At 36.5% G+C, this 19847-nt stretch overlaps 1 protein-coding gene across 1 annotated transcript; it reads right to left on the bottom strand.

Annotated features, from left to right (window-relative positions):
- LOC134540190 (bolA-like protein 3) lies at nucleotides 1-13724 on the bottom strand. Its single transcript, XM_063382760.1, has 4 exons — nucleotides 13584-13724; nucleotides 10032-10155; nucleotides 4529-4617; nucleotides 1-783 (listed from the first exon to the last, which is right to left on the bottom strand). The coding sequence occupies exons 1-4, from the start codon at nucleotides 13623-13625 to the stop codon at nucleotides 721-723; spliced, it is 318 nt and encodes a 105-aa protein (XP_063238830.1). The 5' UTR covers nucleotides 13626-13724; the 3' UTR covers nucleotides 1-720.
- Between the last annotated feature and the right edge of the window lie 6123 nt (nucleotides 13725-19847).

The following is a 19847-nucleotide window of genomic DNA, read 5'->3' as shown; positions in this document are numbered from 1 at the left end:
TAAATATGCTGATTGTTTATTCTAATTATTTGAAACAGCAATTCTACCTTTGCACCAGAGACAAAACATAGAACCATTCAAACATTTGAGCAATTTGCTGTAAAGATACAAGTCATTTATCACAGAACACAAAAACCTACTGTGAACCGCCAGCAAGCAGTATTGTTGGGACAAGTCTATTTTGGTTGTATTTTAATATTTTTGTTAGTAATTTTTTATACTGCATAGTTTAAAATTTTACACATTAATTAACAAGACTATCTAGTAAGATATTGCTGGACTATATTTTCTCAAGTCAACACTTAAGTACAGCCGTGCATTATGAATTATGGTATGCAGTTACAGATTAATGTTGCTGAGAGGGTACTGAAATTGATCTGAAAAAAAAAATTTATTAAAGATTTAACTGATATTTTAAACATTTCTTCAAAAATTTAATTTTTCTGGGAACATTCCCAAGGGGAAAAACGTAAAAACTATTTTCCAGGCAAGATCGTACCTCTAAACTTATTACAGTTAACAAAGTTATCAGCATCAATAATATTTGAAAGAGAGCTCAACTTAATCATCAAATCTGCTTGTTTTGTACTTTATAACCAATAAGCATTGTCTCACATTCTCAACTGTTCAACATACACTTTTAAGGTGCGTACACCACTAAATTATTTACATATCACATAATAAAAATTAATACGAGCATCAGTCGCATCCACTTCACCATCAAGATGGAACCGACGTGTGAATCCTTAGTCCGTGCATGTCTTTGATTTCTTCCTTGAGAGCCTGGGACAAAGAGGACAAGGCAATTATACACAAAGCTTATGGTTAGAGATAACATTTTATAGGTTTATTTATAGGACAATTGCATTTTTAAAACAAGAGCTTTCGGTGTTAGTGTTTTATTAACTTTGTATAGGGTCATTCCATGTAAAATCAACACACCCATTTTACCTCACCATCTCAGGTTTTGATGAAATTTTGCACAGATGTTACCTCCATACAGACTAACAAAAATATAACATTTTAGAATGATATATCCATCCGTTTTGAAAATATTGCTTTGTAATTTTTTGAAAAACACTCAAAATCGCACGACAGGCATATTTTAAAATTACCATAACTCTTCTCCAAATTAAGTTAGAAAGGTGAGACAGGTGTCATTTTGCAGCATTTGGCATGGCCTTTTATGTGATGTGTAAAACAATAATGTCTAAAAAAAAAATAATTTTTAAAATTTAAATTTAAAATTTTTGAAAAAGTGCATTTTTAATTTTTTTTTTTCAAAATATTCTATAAAAATTTTTGTACAAATATTAAATTGTCTACAAAGTTTCAAAGTGGAGAAATAATGGGTTCATAGTAAAATTAATTGGTAATTGTAACCATATTTATACTTTACCCAATTATGATATTTAACTATTTTTTATAATTATAATAAGTTATGTTGAAAGTATAGACACATAAAATTGATTAAAAATCACTAATAACACAATTGTAATTAATTCTAGTGCTACACTTTGCTTGTCTCTGATACAGGATTTCAAAGATTAGTTCAGACAAGCATCCAGCTACTGGGGATTCCCCTAACTTTGCTTTGGGATTTCCCTAGCTTTGGGATTCCCCTTACTTTAGGATTTTATTAAAAGTGTGTTGATTTGAGATGGAATGACCCTATATTCATAAATTTAGCACAATTTTCAACAAGTGTGTGTGTATATATACGTGTGTTTGTGGACACTATAACTGTCGGAATTTTTCACAAATCACTTCCAAACTGATACATAAAATCTAACTGTGAAAAATCTCAGTCGAGTTTGTTAATAGGCAATATCCGACCAATGAGGTAGAAATGGGGAAGGTTTTTAAAAAGAAAAATCGCTATAACTCTCATGATACGGAAAATTCACATCTGTTTGAACGTTTTATACCTTGTAGGAATAATACCAAAAATGTTTTGTCTGAATTAAGTTTTTGATATGACCAACTGCAAAGTGTTGAAAAAACAAGGTTTGGAGGACAAAAAAAATCACATCTTCCTTTGTAGGCACAACATCAAATTCATGCAAATAATGTGTTAATATTATAACTTTTATATAAAACTTTTGTCTGAAACAATTTTTAATTAAACGAACCATTGGTGTAACTGGTTGAAAAAATGAGGGTTAGAATTCAAAAAAATCGTAACTCGCTTAGTAGGAACACTATCAAATTCATTCAAATTGTTTGTAAATATTATAATTTTTACCTAACTTATGTTTGAAACAATTTTTGATCCTACAAACCATTACTTGCAAGGGGTAGAAATAACAATGGTAGAAAGACCAAATGTCAATACTTTTGTTAAAAATATATACATACTATCAAATCCATTATAATTTTTCTAAAACCTTTGGCTGAAACAATTTTTGATGAACTGAACTACTACTGTAAAAACAGGGTTTAAAATTTTTAACAATAAAAACTTTCTTAGTATCAAATACATGGAAATTTATATGACCACGTATTAGTGCAAGGGATGAAAAATAGTGTTTGAATATCAAAAATAATTGCACCTTAGTAGGAATAATATGAAATTCGTTAAGACATTCAATGCTGGATGCATTAAGTAAAAAATATTCAAAATATTTTCGCTGCATGGAATATGTGAAAATGTTAAATCAATCTTTTTTGAATATTGGCAAACATATAGAATGTTATGTGGGCTAACTTAAGTTCTTAAAATTTTCCAGGAGTTGATAGAAGTTATCAAAATATTCTCAGAAGAAATAGGTACTTCGAAATCTACCTACGCCTGTAGGCTGTGCCAAAAGGGATTTTTTTTTTAAAATACAAACTTCAATTTACAAACAGATGTGAAGAAATTATGACATATGTCTCAGAATTATAGGCTATTGGAACAGGCAAATTAAAAGCATGTGTATACTGACAAATCAACTGTCAATTTTAACACACTATAAAAATGCTGCACATAAATTATTTACTAATGTGAAAGAGGCCTAAGTGAGACAAATTTAAAAAAAAATTTAATCAGACAAATACGAACCATGTTGTCAAAAAGTATAAATTGTTTGATTGCACATTAAAATAATATTGTCCATCACAATTACAAATAAATTAGATTTTTGTTTCCAAATAAAAATAATCAGAAAATATTAAACTGACAAAAATGATTGTATTATAAAAATATAAAAATCCATACAGAGGAATACTAAAGCTAAATATCTGCAGCAAAAAATTAATAAATTAAAATTAACAGTGACAAATATTCCTTAAGTCATGTGGGTTATCCTTGAAGAAAATTAAGAGCAACACTGCTGGACCCTTACCATCTCTACAAGACAAGAGCTGATTTTCCGTGATGAGTCACTATCAGCAAGCAAGTTTAAAAAAATACATTTTAACCATTCAGTGCAATGATTAAAGGTAAAAGTTAACCTTTGCAGCTTTAAAGATTATGGACTTGAATTCTGAAAGGCCTACCTACGAATTACCGCAGAAATACTCTTTATTAACATCTTCAATCTCAAACAAAAGTACACGTTAGAAACAAAAGTAGTAAACTTTATGCTTTAATAAGCTTCTTAAACTCTAGTCTTATTAAGGCACCATTCAGAAACTTTGAACTCCGTAGTTCCTATAAAAAAAAAAAAAAAAAAAAATTACGAAAACTTTGCACATTGAACGGCAGCCAGCTACAAAGACCTCTAAGGGCCGGTTTCACCAAAGTAGTTTAAGCAAATTAATCTCGATTAGTTTCAATATAAACTCGTTTAGTCGATTGTGCGTTTCACCACATGCGTAATCTCGATTTTCCAGAGTAAAGCGAGATTTTATATTAACTGGCCAAGTTCTTCCAGTTTGCGCAGCTAATCTCGCTTAACGTATATAAACAAATGGCTCGAGCAGCTTACAATGTTATATTTGAAGAAGATTCGGATGGAGATGATTTTATTCTTTTGCGTCGACCTCGTACAATTCGCGAAAGGAGTAATTATTTTGAAAACTATGATGAAGTGGACTTTAGAACCCATTTCCGTCTGTCGAAACAGTCTGCACATAGACTGATCTAACAAAACTGACTTCTCATGTGGCGAAAGATTTAGACTTATTTGTAGCTTTTCTTTAATTACAGCTGAAACTGCACCATTGCCAATCATGTTTATATGCGATATGACAATTTCTACGATATTACTAATTTTTCAAAAAAATAAAGTTTTTTTTTTAGGTTAATGCGGCCACCATAAATTACGCTCGGCCAAAAGCTGCATCTACAAGAGGGGAAAAAATACATATTCGGGTATCTCCGACAGATATTCGGGTATATTAGCTAGGTAATGGGTGTTTTTATGTGGAAGGCATTTATAAATCGAGTTTTAGAAATCTCGATTAATTTAAACTTGTGTAACGATGGTGAAACACACGTCGGAATTCAACTTACGATTATACTTAATCTAGTTTTGTAAATCTCGTTTTGTAACAAAATTAAACCTGCTTGGTGAAACCGGCCCTTAGTGTAACAAATACTTACTTCATTAACGAGCCTATGTTGCTTCACAGTCTTCAGTCCTTTGAATTCTTGAGCTTCCACCATAATCTCAAACATGGCACCACATCCACCTGTAACAAAAGTTAACAAAAGTGAAGTACATTCTGTATTCATGCAGCCTACACAATTTCAGCAAGTCAAGAAATCTCTCTGGAATGGAAACATAATTTTTTTTGTTAATTCTTGAGTATGAACACAAACACAATACACACCCAAATTTCACTTTTCTCCCACTTGCTGTGCCCACCCAACTTGCATCTGCTCACCTGTGCCCAACTCTTAACTACAAAATGTTACAGTGAGGTTCTACGTAACACAGCCAAGCCACACAACACTTAATCATAAGCAAAATCCACTGGCCTCTCCTCAGTCATGTACTGGTACGGACAAGATTACATGGTGTCCTGCGATAAAACCATGTAACACCGCAAAGCATGTCAGTACAACATGATGCAACACTGAAATGCAAGTTAATACACAATTTAGCACTGAAATATAAGTGAAAGTATGAAATAAATCAGCAATTTGACCAAACTTAAATATATTTTTTTTTATTATGGTGAATTCATAGAATATAACTTATTTTGCATCAAAATGCATGAAATAAATTACTTGAAAAAAAAATTAATATTCACTGTTTGATCTTACATCTCTTATTAGTAACAAGTTTTTAAATAAATGATGTTGGCACAATTAAAAAAAAAAAAAAACAAATTTACAGGTTTTTTTTATTATTGGTAATTCAGTTCTAGACATGCTGAACTAATGATTTTGTGTAAGTGCACTGTTGTCAGTCAAAATGAGTCTCTTTGGGTAAAATAAATACTAAGAAGTAATTCAGATTTATATTTATTGAATAATAAAGTTTTTGTATGAATAAAGACAATGCATAAAAATGAAAACAGTAACAGAAATCCCCCGTTTTAAAAACAAAATTAACCTTTAAAAAAAAAGTGTGCGAGTCCACGCGTGACAAAAGTGAAACTTTTTGCTTATTAGATATAGACAGAGATAAATTACTAATATTTTTTAACAGAACAAGAGAGAAAAATTGAATAATGTAAGGACACGCAGATGATCTCAAATGAAATAACTCTTTTCCACACGGATAAATAAATTGTAGATTCTTTGAATAAAAAAAATGTACTCAATTTTTTTTTTGTATATTTAAAACAAACTTTGATTTTAAACAATTTTTGAACCTTGCTGATAATTATGTAGTTTATGTAGCCTAACTAATTTTCCAAATGGACGTGTGTAGTCTGAGGTAGGTATCTGGGATGTGAAAGTGACAGCATACAAATAGGACCTACGTAGCTCAATGCTACTTTGTTGAGCCACAGTCGCCCACAGCTACACTACAATTGAGAAATATCCACACCTCTTAGTTGAGCTCAACATATTCACACACTCGTGGGCTCGTAACTATAAATACGGTGTGTGATTTCGTTAATCAAATAATATTTCGTGACAAATAATTTACGCATGTCAAACTAAAGCGTGAAAAGCGTTATACCAGCAGAAATATTTAGTTACACAGCTAAAACAATACTCACATAACACTGTTTAACAATACTGATTTACACAAGTAATTAAATTAATAATACATACATGAAAGAACAATATTTTCTTTTGAATATGGCCCGTGGCGCGGTGCACAACAAGAAGCTAAAACCCCGGTTGAGTTGCCCTTACTAGACGCCAGCAAGTCCCTACCGCCGCGACCCGCCTATCCCTGCAGCACGGCGGGGTTCAATCTGAGCCGCACGCCGCCACGTGGAGCCCGCTCAAGGCTGCTCCAGCGATCACTGATCGCACCAACGGGCCTGGAGTGGGGATGATGCGACGTCCAACCCCAAGAAACAACCACGCACATGAAAGTGTGCGAGTGCGCAAGTGAGCAAGATTGCAAGTACGCTGCGTCATTTATACCTTTCCCTGCCGTCTACTCTATCAGTTCTCCCACCTCATATGCCCCTCCTCTCCCGGTTCCCCCGCCACATACCTAGCTATTTCCCCTCATGCGATTGGAATTTTCGTTACGCTCAAAAATTGTTACCCCCTCAGCAAAAGAAGTTTCACTTCAATAAAACCATTAACCTTGTCACTATCTATTTGCCAAGTTGCTTCTGATTGGTCACTCCTCTGTGTAGAGTATCGCCCACTAGCCAAGCCTGGCAAATGAACAGTTCGCCCCTGGGCGGGTTGTGTTCCGCCACATTGCTGCACAGGGGGCTCATTCTGAGCTTATCATTTCGATAAAATTTGTCGTTGCCCAACGATTATCGTTCGTTCATCAGTTAGTTCAAGATGTCAAGTCTGATTGAGAATTGAACCACAGAATAACAACTTGCCGTGATTAGATTTTTAGTCGCGGAAGGTGTTAAAGGTAGCGATATCCATGCAAGGATGTTAAAAGTGTATGGGAACAATTTTTTAAACCGTCCAAACATTTACAAGTGGGTAGAACAATTTTAAAGTGGCCGCAAAAGTATCGGTGATGAGCAGCGAAGTGACCGACTATTCAAAGTTGTCACTTCCTCCTTCGAATATCGCATTGACGTGATAATCTGAGACAAAAGAAGAATCACTGTTAAAATTATAGCTGCAAAAGTGTCTGCAAGTGTTGGAACTGTCCATAACATCATTCAAAATAAACTGCAATACAAGAAAAACCTGCGTGAGATTGGTGCCGAGACAACTTACGGACACCCACAAAGAAACGAGGCTTCAAATCAGTAAACAGTTGAAAGCTCGATGTTCCACTGAGAAAGAATTTTTTTTTGAAAGAATTGTAATGATTGTAATGGGTAATTAGACGTGGATTCACTAAAACGAGCCTGAGTCGAAGAGAAAAAGCCTCGAGTGGAAACACACAAGTTCTCAAATATGGAAACAATTCAAGAACCAGCCATCTGCTGATAAAGTGATGCTCACACTTTCTGGGACTCACAAGGCCATATTTTATGTGATTTTCTTGAAGACCACCGAACAATCAACAGTCAATATTACACTAATATGCTGGAAAACTAATTAAAGTCTGTAATTCATGACCTTTTGAAAAAAAAAAAAGTGTGATTTTGCCTCACAACAATGCACGGGCGCATACACTACAAAAACGCAAGAATGCATTAAATAACTAGGCTGGGAAATTCTTCCACAACCTCCTTACAGTCCAGATCTCGCCCTCTCATATGTTTAGTCCCCTTAAGGAAGCTCTAAGTGGCAAAAATTCGGCTCCAATGAAGAAGTCAAGATTCAGGTGCAAATGTGGATCCGAGAAAGCAGCCAAAATAATTTTATTCCAGGGGCATATGCAACTTAAGGGAATTATGGGACAAGTGTATAAGTGTTTGGGGGGGGGGGGGGGGAAATTATGTTGAAAAATGGGTATAATTTTATTTTGATTAAATAAACCATTTTTGAGCTACATTGATTTGTATCATGACATATTGAATAACGCTAATAATAATACCAGTGGTTTACTAGTGAGAAACATTTTTTCATAGACATATTTTAGTGGCCTATTCAAATGATTGTATAAAAAATTCCATAGTATTTTTCTCAATAAGGATGAGAATAATAAATATTCTTAAGCTTCAGAGTCCAACAACGTGTACTGCCTAACTGCGATGACACTTTGATAGATTAAGGGAGGGTAAAGGGTTAATTTAAAGTGCACACCAACATTTGGCCACATATATGCGGTAGAGGCAGCAGACATATAGAACTCAGTGTGCTTAACTGTAGACGGAACAGCTATAGCTATAAACAGAAGCATTTCTAAACCTATGTTCAACTTTCTGGCTCCTCTACTAGTCCTGCATGTGCACATAATATGTAGCCACAGTTTTGGCAAATATGTACATAAGTTTATCTTCTCACACCCACGTCACAAAAAATTAACAAAATAGTCTGCCTCTAGGCATTGCACTTAAAATAATCAGGATTTGCAAACAATAACACATGCAACAGCATTGTTGGAACATGTGAAGTATGTTACTTTTGTTTAAATACATATTAAGGGTTTATTTGGTCTCTTAAAAGTTCTTGATTGCCCAGTATATTTATTTCAAGACCCTGAAATGTCACTGAACTTTTCATGTAACCTTTAATTTATTGTAAGAGTAACAAATACATATTTTTGCCCAGCAATTCATTTTAAGGTCCTCATTATATACATAAAGTACACTCCTGATTATCTGGATTCTGGTTATCCGGTTTGCGGGCCAACAGTCCCACATTTTCATAAACCATGGACACAAAAATAATTTAACTTTTTATTTCTGTACGCGCAAAATGGCAACTACACTTGTGTAGCATTAAACAATATTTTGCTCTTTCCTCAATAGCCACTCGCTTCCTTCATTGTATATTTATTTCCGATGACGCTCATCTTCAGCCAACTTTCACATTCTGCCATCCGCCATACCACGTCAGGCGTGTCAGAGGCAGCTCTGGAGAGAAAAGCTAGAAGCTTTCAGGGCCAGTTTACCTCATGCGTACTAGGATGAGTTAGTTGCAAATCATAGCCAAAAAACATCCAGTAAACAACAGAATCCAGAATTATGTTTACAAATTAAATAATCTTTCTAATAACAGATAACGTTAAGTTGATGCTTTTCAAAATCTTATTACCTACAACTGAAATAAATCTCCTATATATATCAAAAACATTATTTTGTAACTCAGAAATGTTAGCTCCTACATAGGAATGTTATGCCCAAGCCATATTATGTAAACAATGCAGTACGTTAATTATTAAATTTAATCTCAAAATGTTATTTAAATTTATTAAATGTACATCTACTGTATTTAGACATACGTACCTACATTAGTACTGTATAATAATTGTAATGGGAGTAGTGTCTTATTAAAACGGTAGTCAGCAAGCACACCTACCTGATTGGAAAACAAATTATTTTGATTAAAATACTCTCTTATTGAAAAAAAACTCATTTGACTGGCAGTTTTGATTAGCGCTCTGTTTTGCTGGAATGGATTAGGGCGTTATTTCGAGGGGCGTCTGTTACAGTGTTTGTCTAGATAGTCGGGATAAAAAACATTTAATAATTTTTTTTTTGTACTTTGGTTTAACTGTGTTTTTCAGTTATCCGTGGTCCCCTTGCCCGTCATTACCCCGGATAATCAGGAGTCTACTGTACCTAATGTTTTAACTGTAAATACTGGCTAATAGTTCAAAACCATTTACGTACAACCATTCCTAAAAATTGTTAATTATGTATTTGCTTTATAATAGTGTTTGATTTTTTTTTTACTTTCATTATTATATTGATTGATGTCATTGAAGACCTTATGTAACCAATTTCAACTGAAAAATAAACATGATATTAACTCACATCAACAATATCAGTTAAGTGCTTGAAATTGCATTTCTGAACCCTTCAATTAATTTTTAGATAGAAAAAAAAAATGACCAAAATATCAACAAACAATCTCTCATTATTTCATATGCTAACCTTACCAGAGATATCTGTAACTTCTATTACTTTTGCAGTAGGAAACTTCTGTTTCAAAATTTTCCTCACTTTAATTTCTGCATTGCTGGTGTGTTGTGCTTCTGCCCCAGACCAAAGCCTTGAAAGTATCTGCAAGTAAACACCACAAATAAATTGAGACAACGAAAGCACTTCAGAAATATTCATGGCCAAATTTTTCATCACCTTACATTAGTCCTAAGGTTTACAGCAGAGACCAAAAAATATAAACATATTTCATGCCATTCTGTACACACTAAAACTCAACGTAATCATGGAGTTGGAAAAATTCTGAAATAACGTGGAAATTAATTCCGCAAATGTTATTTTTAGTACTGTTAGTGGTAATTTTGAAAGAGAGCCGCTTTTCTAAAAAAAATTTTATAACAAAAACTCCAAAATGCTTTTCTTTTATCGTCCTGACATTTTTTATAATCATTGTCTAAGGTGTTTTGATACTTCCCAGCAGTTTACCAGTACATGACCATTTTAAAGAGTGGTTATGTCAGGTTAAGTACATTAAAAATGGTTTAACATTGTGATTATGGTTGGTTATGTTAGGTAAACTACAAGAAAAATATTTATAATAGTGTGGACGGATGATTAGATTAGGTTAGGGACATTCAAAATACTTAACATTTGTGAAGAGTAGGTTAGATTAGGTTACCTACATTACAAATACTTTAAATTGTGTGACCGTTTGGTTAGCTTTAAAAATACTATAAAATAGTAAGGATGTTGGTTCAAGGTTAAGTTAGCTACATTTCATTGGTAATTCCTAACCAATCTTTCAAACAGTGCATTTAAGGTGGTTATTCCAACCTAACCAATCATCCACACTATTTTAACTTAACTAACCTTACATACTATTATAAAGTATTTTGAATGTTACTAACCTAATCTGACCAACCATTCTTACAATATCAGAGTATTTGTAGAATGTAAACAAACCCAATATCTTGTTAAAATAGTAAACTAATGTATAAAAATATCACAACACCCTCTTAGAGAATGATTAACCTGTCATAAGTAAAAAATTTTTTTTAGGAATATTTAATCTCCCCCCCCCCTCCCCAAGGGCTTTAGCATATTTTCCAGTACCGAAATTTCACTATCAAAGACATTATTTCTACACATGATATAAATTACATTGGTATAGTGAATTTTATAACTGCATGCCCTATTTATTACAGAACATGAGTCTGAAAGTTGCGGAGATGTGAATTATAAAGTATCAAAAACAGTATCCCAAAATGCACTAAACCAGATGGAACTGCAGACTACTTCACAATACCACGCTATAACTTTTTCTATAATTAATTACAATCAATAAATTATTTACTGGTATTGTAAAATACAATATACCAGTCAGGACTGTAGTCTACTTCACGATACGATTCTTTTTCCTATAATACTCTTACTTTCAAATAATTCTTCCCCGTTTTAACACACACAATAAACCGGGTGGTACTGCATTCTACTTCATTATAACTGGGATTTTTATTATGATTACTTCCATCCATTTAATTACCAATATCGCTTAAAAGACTATACCACGTGGGACTTATTTTACTTCATGATACCCATAAAATATTACCTCAAAACAACTTATTTCTAATTAATTAAAATACTGTTATCGCAAATTACACTCCAATGACACAGTGAAGTTTTTCCTTATAATATTATTACTTTCCATAATTTATTTACTGGTATCACAAATTATACTAAACCGGGTTGGGCTATAGTCGGTAATTGTTCCATATCATATTCTAAGTTAACCCCTTGATCCTGATGTCATTATCCTGTATACATAATTGTTCCTGTGGTAAATGATGCTACCTGTTTTAATTTAGTATGTCAACAGATCCTGAACACTATAAAAATATCACAATACAAGCAAATTATTTCACGTGTTGTAAAATTTTTTTTGTATTCAACTCATAATTAATTTTTATATCTAAAGTCCGGGAATTGTTGACGTACTTAATTAAAACAGCAAGCATCATGTACCACAGGATCAATGTGTACAGGATCATGCCATTAGGATCAAGGACTAACTTGGATATGTGACATGGAACTTTTACCTCCCTAAGAACCTAGTTTGAAATTAAATCTACTTTCATACTACAATTCACAAAAACTTCACATCAATTCAACCAATTGGAATTCAGTATCGTAAAATGCACTTGACAAGCTGCAACTTGATCCTGTGATTTTCCAGAAATCATTAGGAATACAGCGTAGCCAAGACTCTTTTCTAAAATACAGGGATGTTTAATGTACCTAAGTACGTTATGGCCAGGCCAAAAAGTGTTTTTAGCCCTACTCTGTTTTCCACCCTAATAAGGCACTTGTAATGAGGTTGGAAAACAGATTAGGGCTGAAAACAGTCTCTGCCATGGTCGTAACAGGATTGACCCGTTGTAATGTTCTTACATTAAACTTCCCGGTCTTTTACAAAACAGAACCGGTTACGCTTTATTCCTAAGTATTCATAGTAAACCACAGGATCAAGTTGCAGCTAATTTCAAGTGCATATTTAGCCGGTAACAACAGATCACGGTATCACTCATTAAAACCAGTCAGCTAAGTTATTAAAGCACAGGACAAGTTTACATCACTATATATACATTATAGCTAAGACATATTTACATAAATTTATAACATCCTTTAACCCGAAAATACTGTTTTTCGCAAGTGGCTAGAATAGTTTTCAACATTTACCAGAGCTCATGGAGGCTGTGATACTGCACAGGCAAACCTAAAATTGTTAATAACTGTGAAGTTATTTAAAATATCTGAAAGTCTTAATATTATAATTAGAAATAAAATAAGGAACTGAATAAATCCATTTTTAAAGTTTGCCTTTTTTTTTTAGAGTGGCTGCCCAAGAGTAGAAAATTACCAAAATATACTTGCATTGAATGTTCCCCACTATTATGAAATTGGGTTCTCTATTTATCTGTGCCCAATCCCAAATTCTTTCCGCCTCCTCCAATTCTTCACATCCCCATCACCCAACTAGCCTCCTTCATCCTTATCTATAAGAATGGGGTCCCAGATCACAGCCAAATATTTTAAGATTGACTTGATCAGCATTGTTTATGCTTCTTTCAATAACTAGCTCACCCGGTACCCCCTTCCTATTATTAAGTATATCCCTATGTATGCATATCCTTACACCTGCAAGTTTTCTTAATGAAACGGTAGCGATAACATTGTAAAAATTTTATTTAATCGACGGGAACGCTATTACGATTGTAGCACGGCCTAATTTTGCATTATGATCAAGGCTAGTTAATTAAATCACAATACATTGGTAGTGCTGAGATATCCTTAATACACAATTTAATTGCCATTCAATTGCACGTATACCTTGAATGCAACACGTTTGGCTTTCGAAGATCCCGATTTTATTTTTTGGCTTCTTGCAAAAATAATTACGTAACATAACCTAATCGTTGATAACAAACGTTATTCCACTGTATAATTTTAAAAATATCTAACTATCAAATATCTATAACTATATAGGCACTCACCGATATTTGACGCGTTATCTGCAAGCCTTTCAATACAGACATCGTAGAAAAAATTCTATCGACTGTTTTGTTTCTTCTCCGTTTCGACCAGAAACATTTATTTCGAATTTCAAAAGACAACTGCAACGAGATCGGAACCCACCAAGGAGTATAGAAGTAAATGTCGTAAAATTATTATTCGGTGGGTTCCGATCTCGTTGCTCAAATACCTTGCTCGTTGCAGTTGTCTTTTGTAATTCGAAATAAATGTTCGAAAGTCGAAACGGAGAAGAAACAAAACAGTCGATAGATTTTTTTTTTTTTACGATGTCTGTATTGAAAATATTTAGAGAGGTAACTTTGCGGACAGATACAAAAAATAAATGACGTTATGGAAAAATTATTCATAATAGGCAGAGCACGGTCATACAGATAGGTGTGTAGAGCTGTAGCAAACTGTATGTATTCGGTACTGAATAACGGGTGCGACATGTAGTAACAAGTAACGAAATGTTACACACGGCTGGATTTCGTTACTCGCATTTTTCGTATGTTTTACGCATGCGCGTGCATATTCGATGAATTTACGTTACAAACGGGCGAAACCGGGGGGGGGGGGGGTTATGGTTTCAAACCCCTAAATAATTTTAGGGGTTCAAACCCCCTCCCACTTTTAGCACCAAATCTTTAATTAATTTTTTATTCATCACTGAAACAAATTTCATATTAAAATTAATAAAAATTTTACCATTACAATATTTAAATTTAAGTACCGAAAACTGCTAAAATAGCACTATTTTACACCTTAAAATCCAAATTTTCCTGGGGGAGGTCCCCCGGACCACCCACTTTAATTCGGTGAGGGGGGGGGGGCATGCTTCTTAACACCCCCCATACACAAATCTTGGCTACGCCACTGGTTACAAAGAACGATGTTTGTTTATTAACTAAGTATAATTTAGAAATTCGTCGTCCAAGTTTTTTACTGTTTATAAGAAAGTATTTTTTACAAATTAGAAATATGTATGTTTTTGTTTTTTTATTATCGTGTATTTTCACGTTTTTTTTTCTTCTTAAAAGTGACGCCGACCGCCAATGCTCCTCTGTCGCATAGACCGCTATGCCTCATCAACGTCTCGCAAAAGCGTGTGCACCGAACGCGCCCGTGCGCGCAGCAAAGTGCAGTTCGTGCAACGAGGCGAACGCCATACAACGAGTGCTACACCGGCGCAAGGATCCGGCCGGGTGTGGCATATCCTTCCGCCGCACTACAACAAATTGTTATAATTATGTTTTTCCACAGGATTTTATTAAACATTATTTTTTATTAATTAATAATTAAGTCTTTGCAAAATCATGTTTCAATGTGCGATTTGTCCCGAACCTGGCCGGTTCAGTTTCCCGCGAAATTCACACGTTTCCGCGGGAGGGTTGGCGGGGGAGGGGGGTCGCGCGCGGCGACACCACTAGTGTCCTTCGAGAGCTCAACCAGGCCGGCAGCCTGCGCGCAACGCGGAACCTTCAAACTTTGCATTCACCGACATGTAGTTTTCCATAGTGTAATTTCTTTTCAACCTTTTTGTATAGTTCCGCGGTCGGCCTAAATTTACCATGAGGTACTTAACTTAATTCAATCAGTGCTCAAGATGAGTGTTCCACGTCATACGTAAGTACTGTGGGGAGATTATGTGGTTTCACGTCGGCGCTTCACGCCCAACCTAGCCTACCGGCTATTTAGTTTTGGCCCGCACGGGGCAGCCAGCAGGCGACACGTGCTATCAGACTTAATAACGATTCAGTCCCTGGGACACACCTAGGCACCACGTAGAGTCGCCGGAAACACGGGCCTACGTGCTGCTAGCCCAGTTTATCAAGTGTAATGTATTAGTGGAATAGTTGTTCGCCTAAGTGTAATTCGTCATGTCAGGGCTTATGTATCACCGTCGTACGGCAGTGCGCCACCAAACTTAATCCAGAGCTAGGTATTAGTGTAGTGTATTGTGCTTCAAAATATCGTGTGCCATGTCAGAGTGTCTTTTGTAACTTTCGCATCACGTAAACGAGTCTGCCCCTCACGCGCATAAGAATCGTGAGCCGCCACTGAGGAAGTGAGCTGCGCGTGTGACTAGTCGCGTCGGGCAAACCGTTACGGCCAGAACGGGCAGCACCATGTATTGGGCTGTGCTGTATTAAATTCACGAACTATCTGAAGAAGTTTTGTGTTATTATTCAGGCGTCCCGAGTGGCCTCAACAGCTCGGGGGGCCCTACTGCGTTGACCCCTACCTCTAGCCACAAGGCCGAACCTTCCCTGAGATCACGAACTGAACAAAATCACGTCTAAATACTCAGAGGTAGCGGGGACGGCGTCAAAAGATAATATAATAAAACCGTTCTAATGATATTTAATTGTTCCTTGGTTAACAAAAACTGTTAATTATCAAATATTGTTAATTGTTTATATTCTATTTATTATTATTTACGCGACGTCATACTGTACGTGTACGCCATACGACTCGATTCGTTGCTGCAACATAAAGGCCGGGCTACATTCGCAATAGCACACAAACAGCACACAGATAGCACACACGCACAGAGATAGCACAGAGCTTGATGCTACATTCACGCACAACACAACACAAAATAATACCGGAAGCATTCAAAAAAGCTTTTTAAATGTATAACTTCCGTTAACAATTTTGGTCACTGAAGTTGGCATAAGTGACGTTTGTTTATGTTATGTCTGTTTAGATTCGTGTGTTGTTACTGTGGTACGGTTTTCGTTAAACCCAGAAATATTTTAAATACTTCAAAGTTTACATACAAAACACAATACATATCACTGTTTATTTCAAATCCGGCCTCTATAACACATTAATACACGGACTTCCAAGCATTTAATTTAGCTTCTTTATTTTTGTATCCTGCGGATCCCCTGTCATACAAAATATTTTTACTTTCTATTACAGCTATCAAAAAGCTGTCAAATGTGCCTTCCATTTTTATGTTATCGTGTGTTTGAAAACAATAACAAACTACTCAAGTCAACAGCACCCATACTTTCGTGACAATTGTTCTTTTATAAGCCCACCAGAGTAGTACCTACTTAATCTGTTTGCTGATTGGCTACCACCAGGGTCGCGCACAGAAAATAACCTAAAAGTTAAAAGTTTATGAACTTTCTGTGCGCCGATCCTGTGCTATATTTCTGTGCGCGTGCTATTTTCCAATGTGGTTGCTCATATCTAATAGTGTATGTTGAACTTCTGTGCGTCTGTGCTGTTTGCGTGCTATTGCGAATGTAGCCCGGGCTTAACATAGCATGTTATGCGGTATCAGAAGTAACGAGTAACGTAACGATACGATAGTAACGAATACTAATTGTTACAGTAACGAATACATACGGGTACACTTTTTTTCGTTACTTTTACACCTCTATAGGTGTGGCAACTTACCTTCATTATCCTTCGGCTTAGTGAAGTTCGCGGCGGCCTGCGAACTAATGGCGCTAGTAGTATTGAACCAATCATTATCATTGTGTTAAATGAGAGTTTTGTATAAAAAAAAATTATTTAATTGCTAATTCCACCTCAACGTGCTGCACAGCCAAAGTTTATTGGAGTAAGGGGGAGTTTTACGACCCCCGGCTAAATCTAAAGGTTAGCTAGCCTTCAGGTTAGGCTAACCTCAGGTTAATGAACGAAAGGTGTATTATGACCCATACTTAGCCTGCAGTTGGCTAACCGGAACCTGATGAAGCGTGTGGTGTAATAATGGGTGTGTTGGTAATAAAATAAACCAGAATTTGGTAACTTTTGTTGCAAGACAGTTTTTTTTTCTGATAGAATGTCAGCTGTTTGTTTGTATTGTGAATCGTAATGTTTACAGCTGCAGTAAAGAAATATGCCGCGAACTTTATCTTGCAACAGATATAATTAAATTAACCAAAAACTACTTCGACGTCAAACCTGCTTTGTATTAAACCAAAAAAATTACAATTTAAGATTCAAAACCGTGTTTTTTCAACTTTACTCTTTTATTTAAACTCATGATTTTGTTAGGTTATAAGTATATTAAGCCAAAACTAACGAAGTAATTCTATACAAACAAATAAATAGGGATAAGACATTTTTGCTAGAGAACACTTATTTCTTTCATAAATTTATTTCATATCAAATAATATAGACCCTGTTGCGGGAAAATACTTGACGTGTCCCGGCAACAGCGTCCAGGGCTGGGGTGGCTTGAGGTGGAGTGTGACTTCCTCAGTCGTCACTTGAACAGCTCCTGTAGTGGGCAATCCGCCGTGCAGAGAGGGTCTGGTCCTCTTGCTGGGCAGGGATCAAGGAAGAGAAAGGCGGGAAAGGCCGCTCCAGGGGAAGAGGGATGTTAGAGCGAAATCCCGAAGGCCGCTCCAGCGAAGGATTCCAGAGCGTAATCCCGAAGGCCGCTCCGGAGGAAGAAGAGAGAGAGAGAAGGTTCATCCACCCGCTAGTTTAGCCGGGACTTTAACTGGAAGGTAGACGTTAACTGGGAGTCATAAAACCGAAATAAGAGCTAGCCTGCGGTTAAATTTTAGCCGGAGGTTTAGCCGGGGGTCATAAAACCGGCCCTAAGGTGGCAAGTTCCCTCAAATGTAACAATATTAACAGCAGTAGCTCTCCAAAACAGATAACACTGCCGTCACCCGACCTCTGTGAAAGGCCCGGGGGGGGTACCTGATGGGCGCTACGGGCATCGCGATGCTCTTGTTGTCCGGAGGGGCGCCAGGCTAGCGGGCTGCTAGGCCGTTGGTGTGGGGTCGTGGGTACTCTGCCCCCGCGTGCCCCGCCAGGTACACGGCTTGAATGTAACCTGAATGGTTCTACGCTTGACTGTGAAGGCCGCTCGGCCGTGTGGAGGACTGGGAATTACGGAAAATGATATGCGAGTTGGCGAGAATACATTTAATTTGTGAGTTTCACCGGGGGTCCATGTGGGTACACGGTACACTCTACAAGTCCGCTCCGCGGTTCAGTCCCGTTACAAAAATTCTCACCCACACTAAACACAACACTACGTGACAATGGTTACCGCGGCAGTCTCGCGGGACGTGGGTCGATGCTCGCTGGAGACGGCCAGCGCCGAAAGTTAACGGGTGCAGGGGGGGGCTCTATGAGCGGGCTCCTAAATTCGGCGAAACACTTACGTGTGTGCAGCCAGCAGGCATATGCACGGCGTCCTTAAGTATAAACACTTTCGCTGGAGTCGGCCAGTACCGTACGTTCTGTGATACGATACGTCGCGCGGTATCACACTGAAGGCGGTCGGGGTAGGCCCGGCTCCGCAAAATACGCGCCGAGTCGACGTGGGCAGCAGTGAATTAATAAAATGTTTTAAATTTAAGGATTCAGTACAGAATAAAATTTATCAAAGAAAGAAAACTTGGATGCTGCCCACGGACACACGTCTGTTCCCGGCGCGGAGTGGTTGGAGACTGCCGGACATGGCCGCCTCGCAAGGAAGAGAAACTTTCTCTTCTTTGTGAGTCGGTGTCAAAAAACTTATATTAATTGAATTTACTCTATGACCAGTTAAAACATGTTCCAGGTGCCCAATTAAAATGTAGCACCTGGTAATTGGGTGCTTAAGGCTTAACAATGGTTTTAATGTATTTAATTATTTAAATTGTGACATCAAGTTGGCGACTGTAAATTTACTAACATATTGTCCCACTGTGAATTGTTTTAGAGGGATTTCTCCTATTCTGACTTGATCATAGTCACGGGCATTTTAATTAAGGCCAGTGGCCGCAGTGACTGTTAATGAGGTTTGTTGTCTATTGGGGTCACGCCCGAGGCGCGCGCCTGACTCAGTCAGGCTGGGCAAGGGGCGCGCTCCGAAAACGGGATACGGTACTGGCAGTGCGGAGCACGGGCTTAAAGGCCATGGTCGGTACGACGTCAACACGTGAAATCGTAACTATGAAAACTTGCAGGCAAGCTATCAATACGGATTAATACTTTCCTTTGCATCAATTCATGACTGGCCTAAATCTCAAATAACATTTTAATAATTGCATTAACTGCCCGAAGAGTGTCGTTTAAAAAAAAAGAAATTTACATGGCATTGATGCTAAATGCAGGTCTAGGATAGTTATTTTATAATCCTCATATATGGAAAATTTAAGAGCATTTCTAACCCCTCTCCATGCTAGTAAGGTTAATTAGGATTACATATGCCAGTATAAAACACTAAAACAATATTTCTTATAGAATAAATGTTATGGGAGCATATAAAAAAACTA

This window comes from Bacillus rossius, chromosome 16 (assembly GCF_032445375.1).
Source record: "Bacillus rossius redtenbacheri isolate Brsri chromosome 16, Brsri_v3, whole genome shotgun sequence".
In the NCBI taxonomy this organism is placed as follows: Eukaryota; Metazoa; Arthropoda; class Insecta; order Phasmatodea; family Bacillidae; genus Bacillus; species Bacillus rossius.
The sequence above is the reverse complement of the archived record's forward strand: the minus strand, read 5'-3'. Positions and strand labels throughout refer to the sequence as shown.

Coding starts and splice junctions, on each gene's coding strand:
- LOC134540190 (XM_063382760.1), bottom strand. CDS start 13,625: ATGTCTGTATTGAAAGGCTTGCAGATAACGCGTCAAATATCG. Junction 4,618..10,031: donor AGAAGTTACAGATATCTCTG/GTAAGGTTAGCA, acceptor CTTTTGTTACAG/GTGGATGTGGTGCCATGTTT. Junction 784..4,528: donor AACATAGGCTCGTTAATGAA/GTAAGTATTTGT, acceptor TCTTTGTCCCAG/GCTCTCAAGGAAGAAATCAA.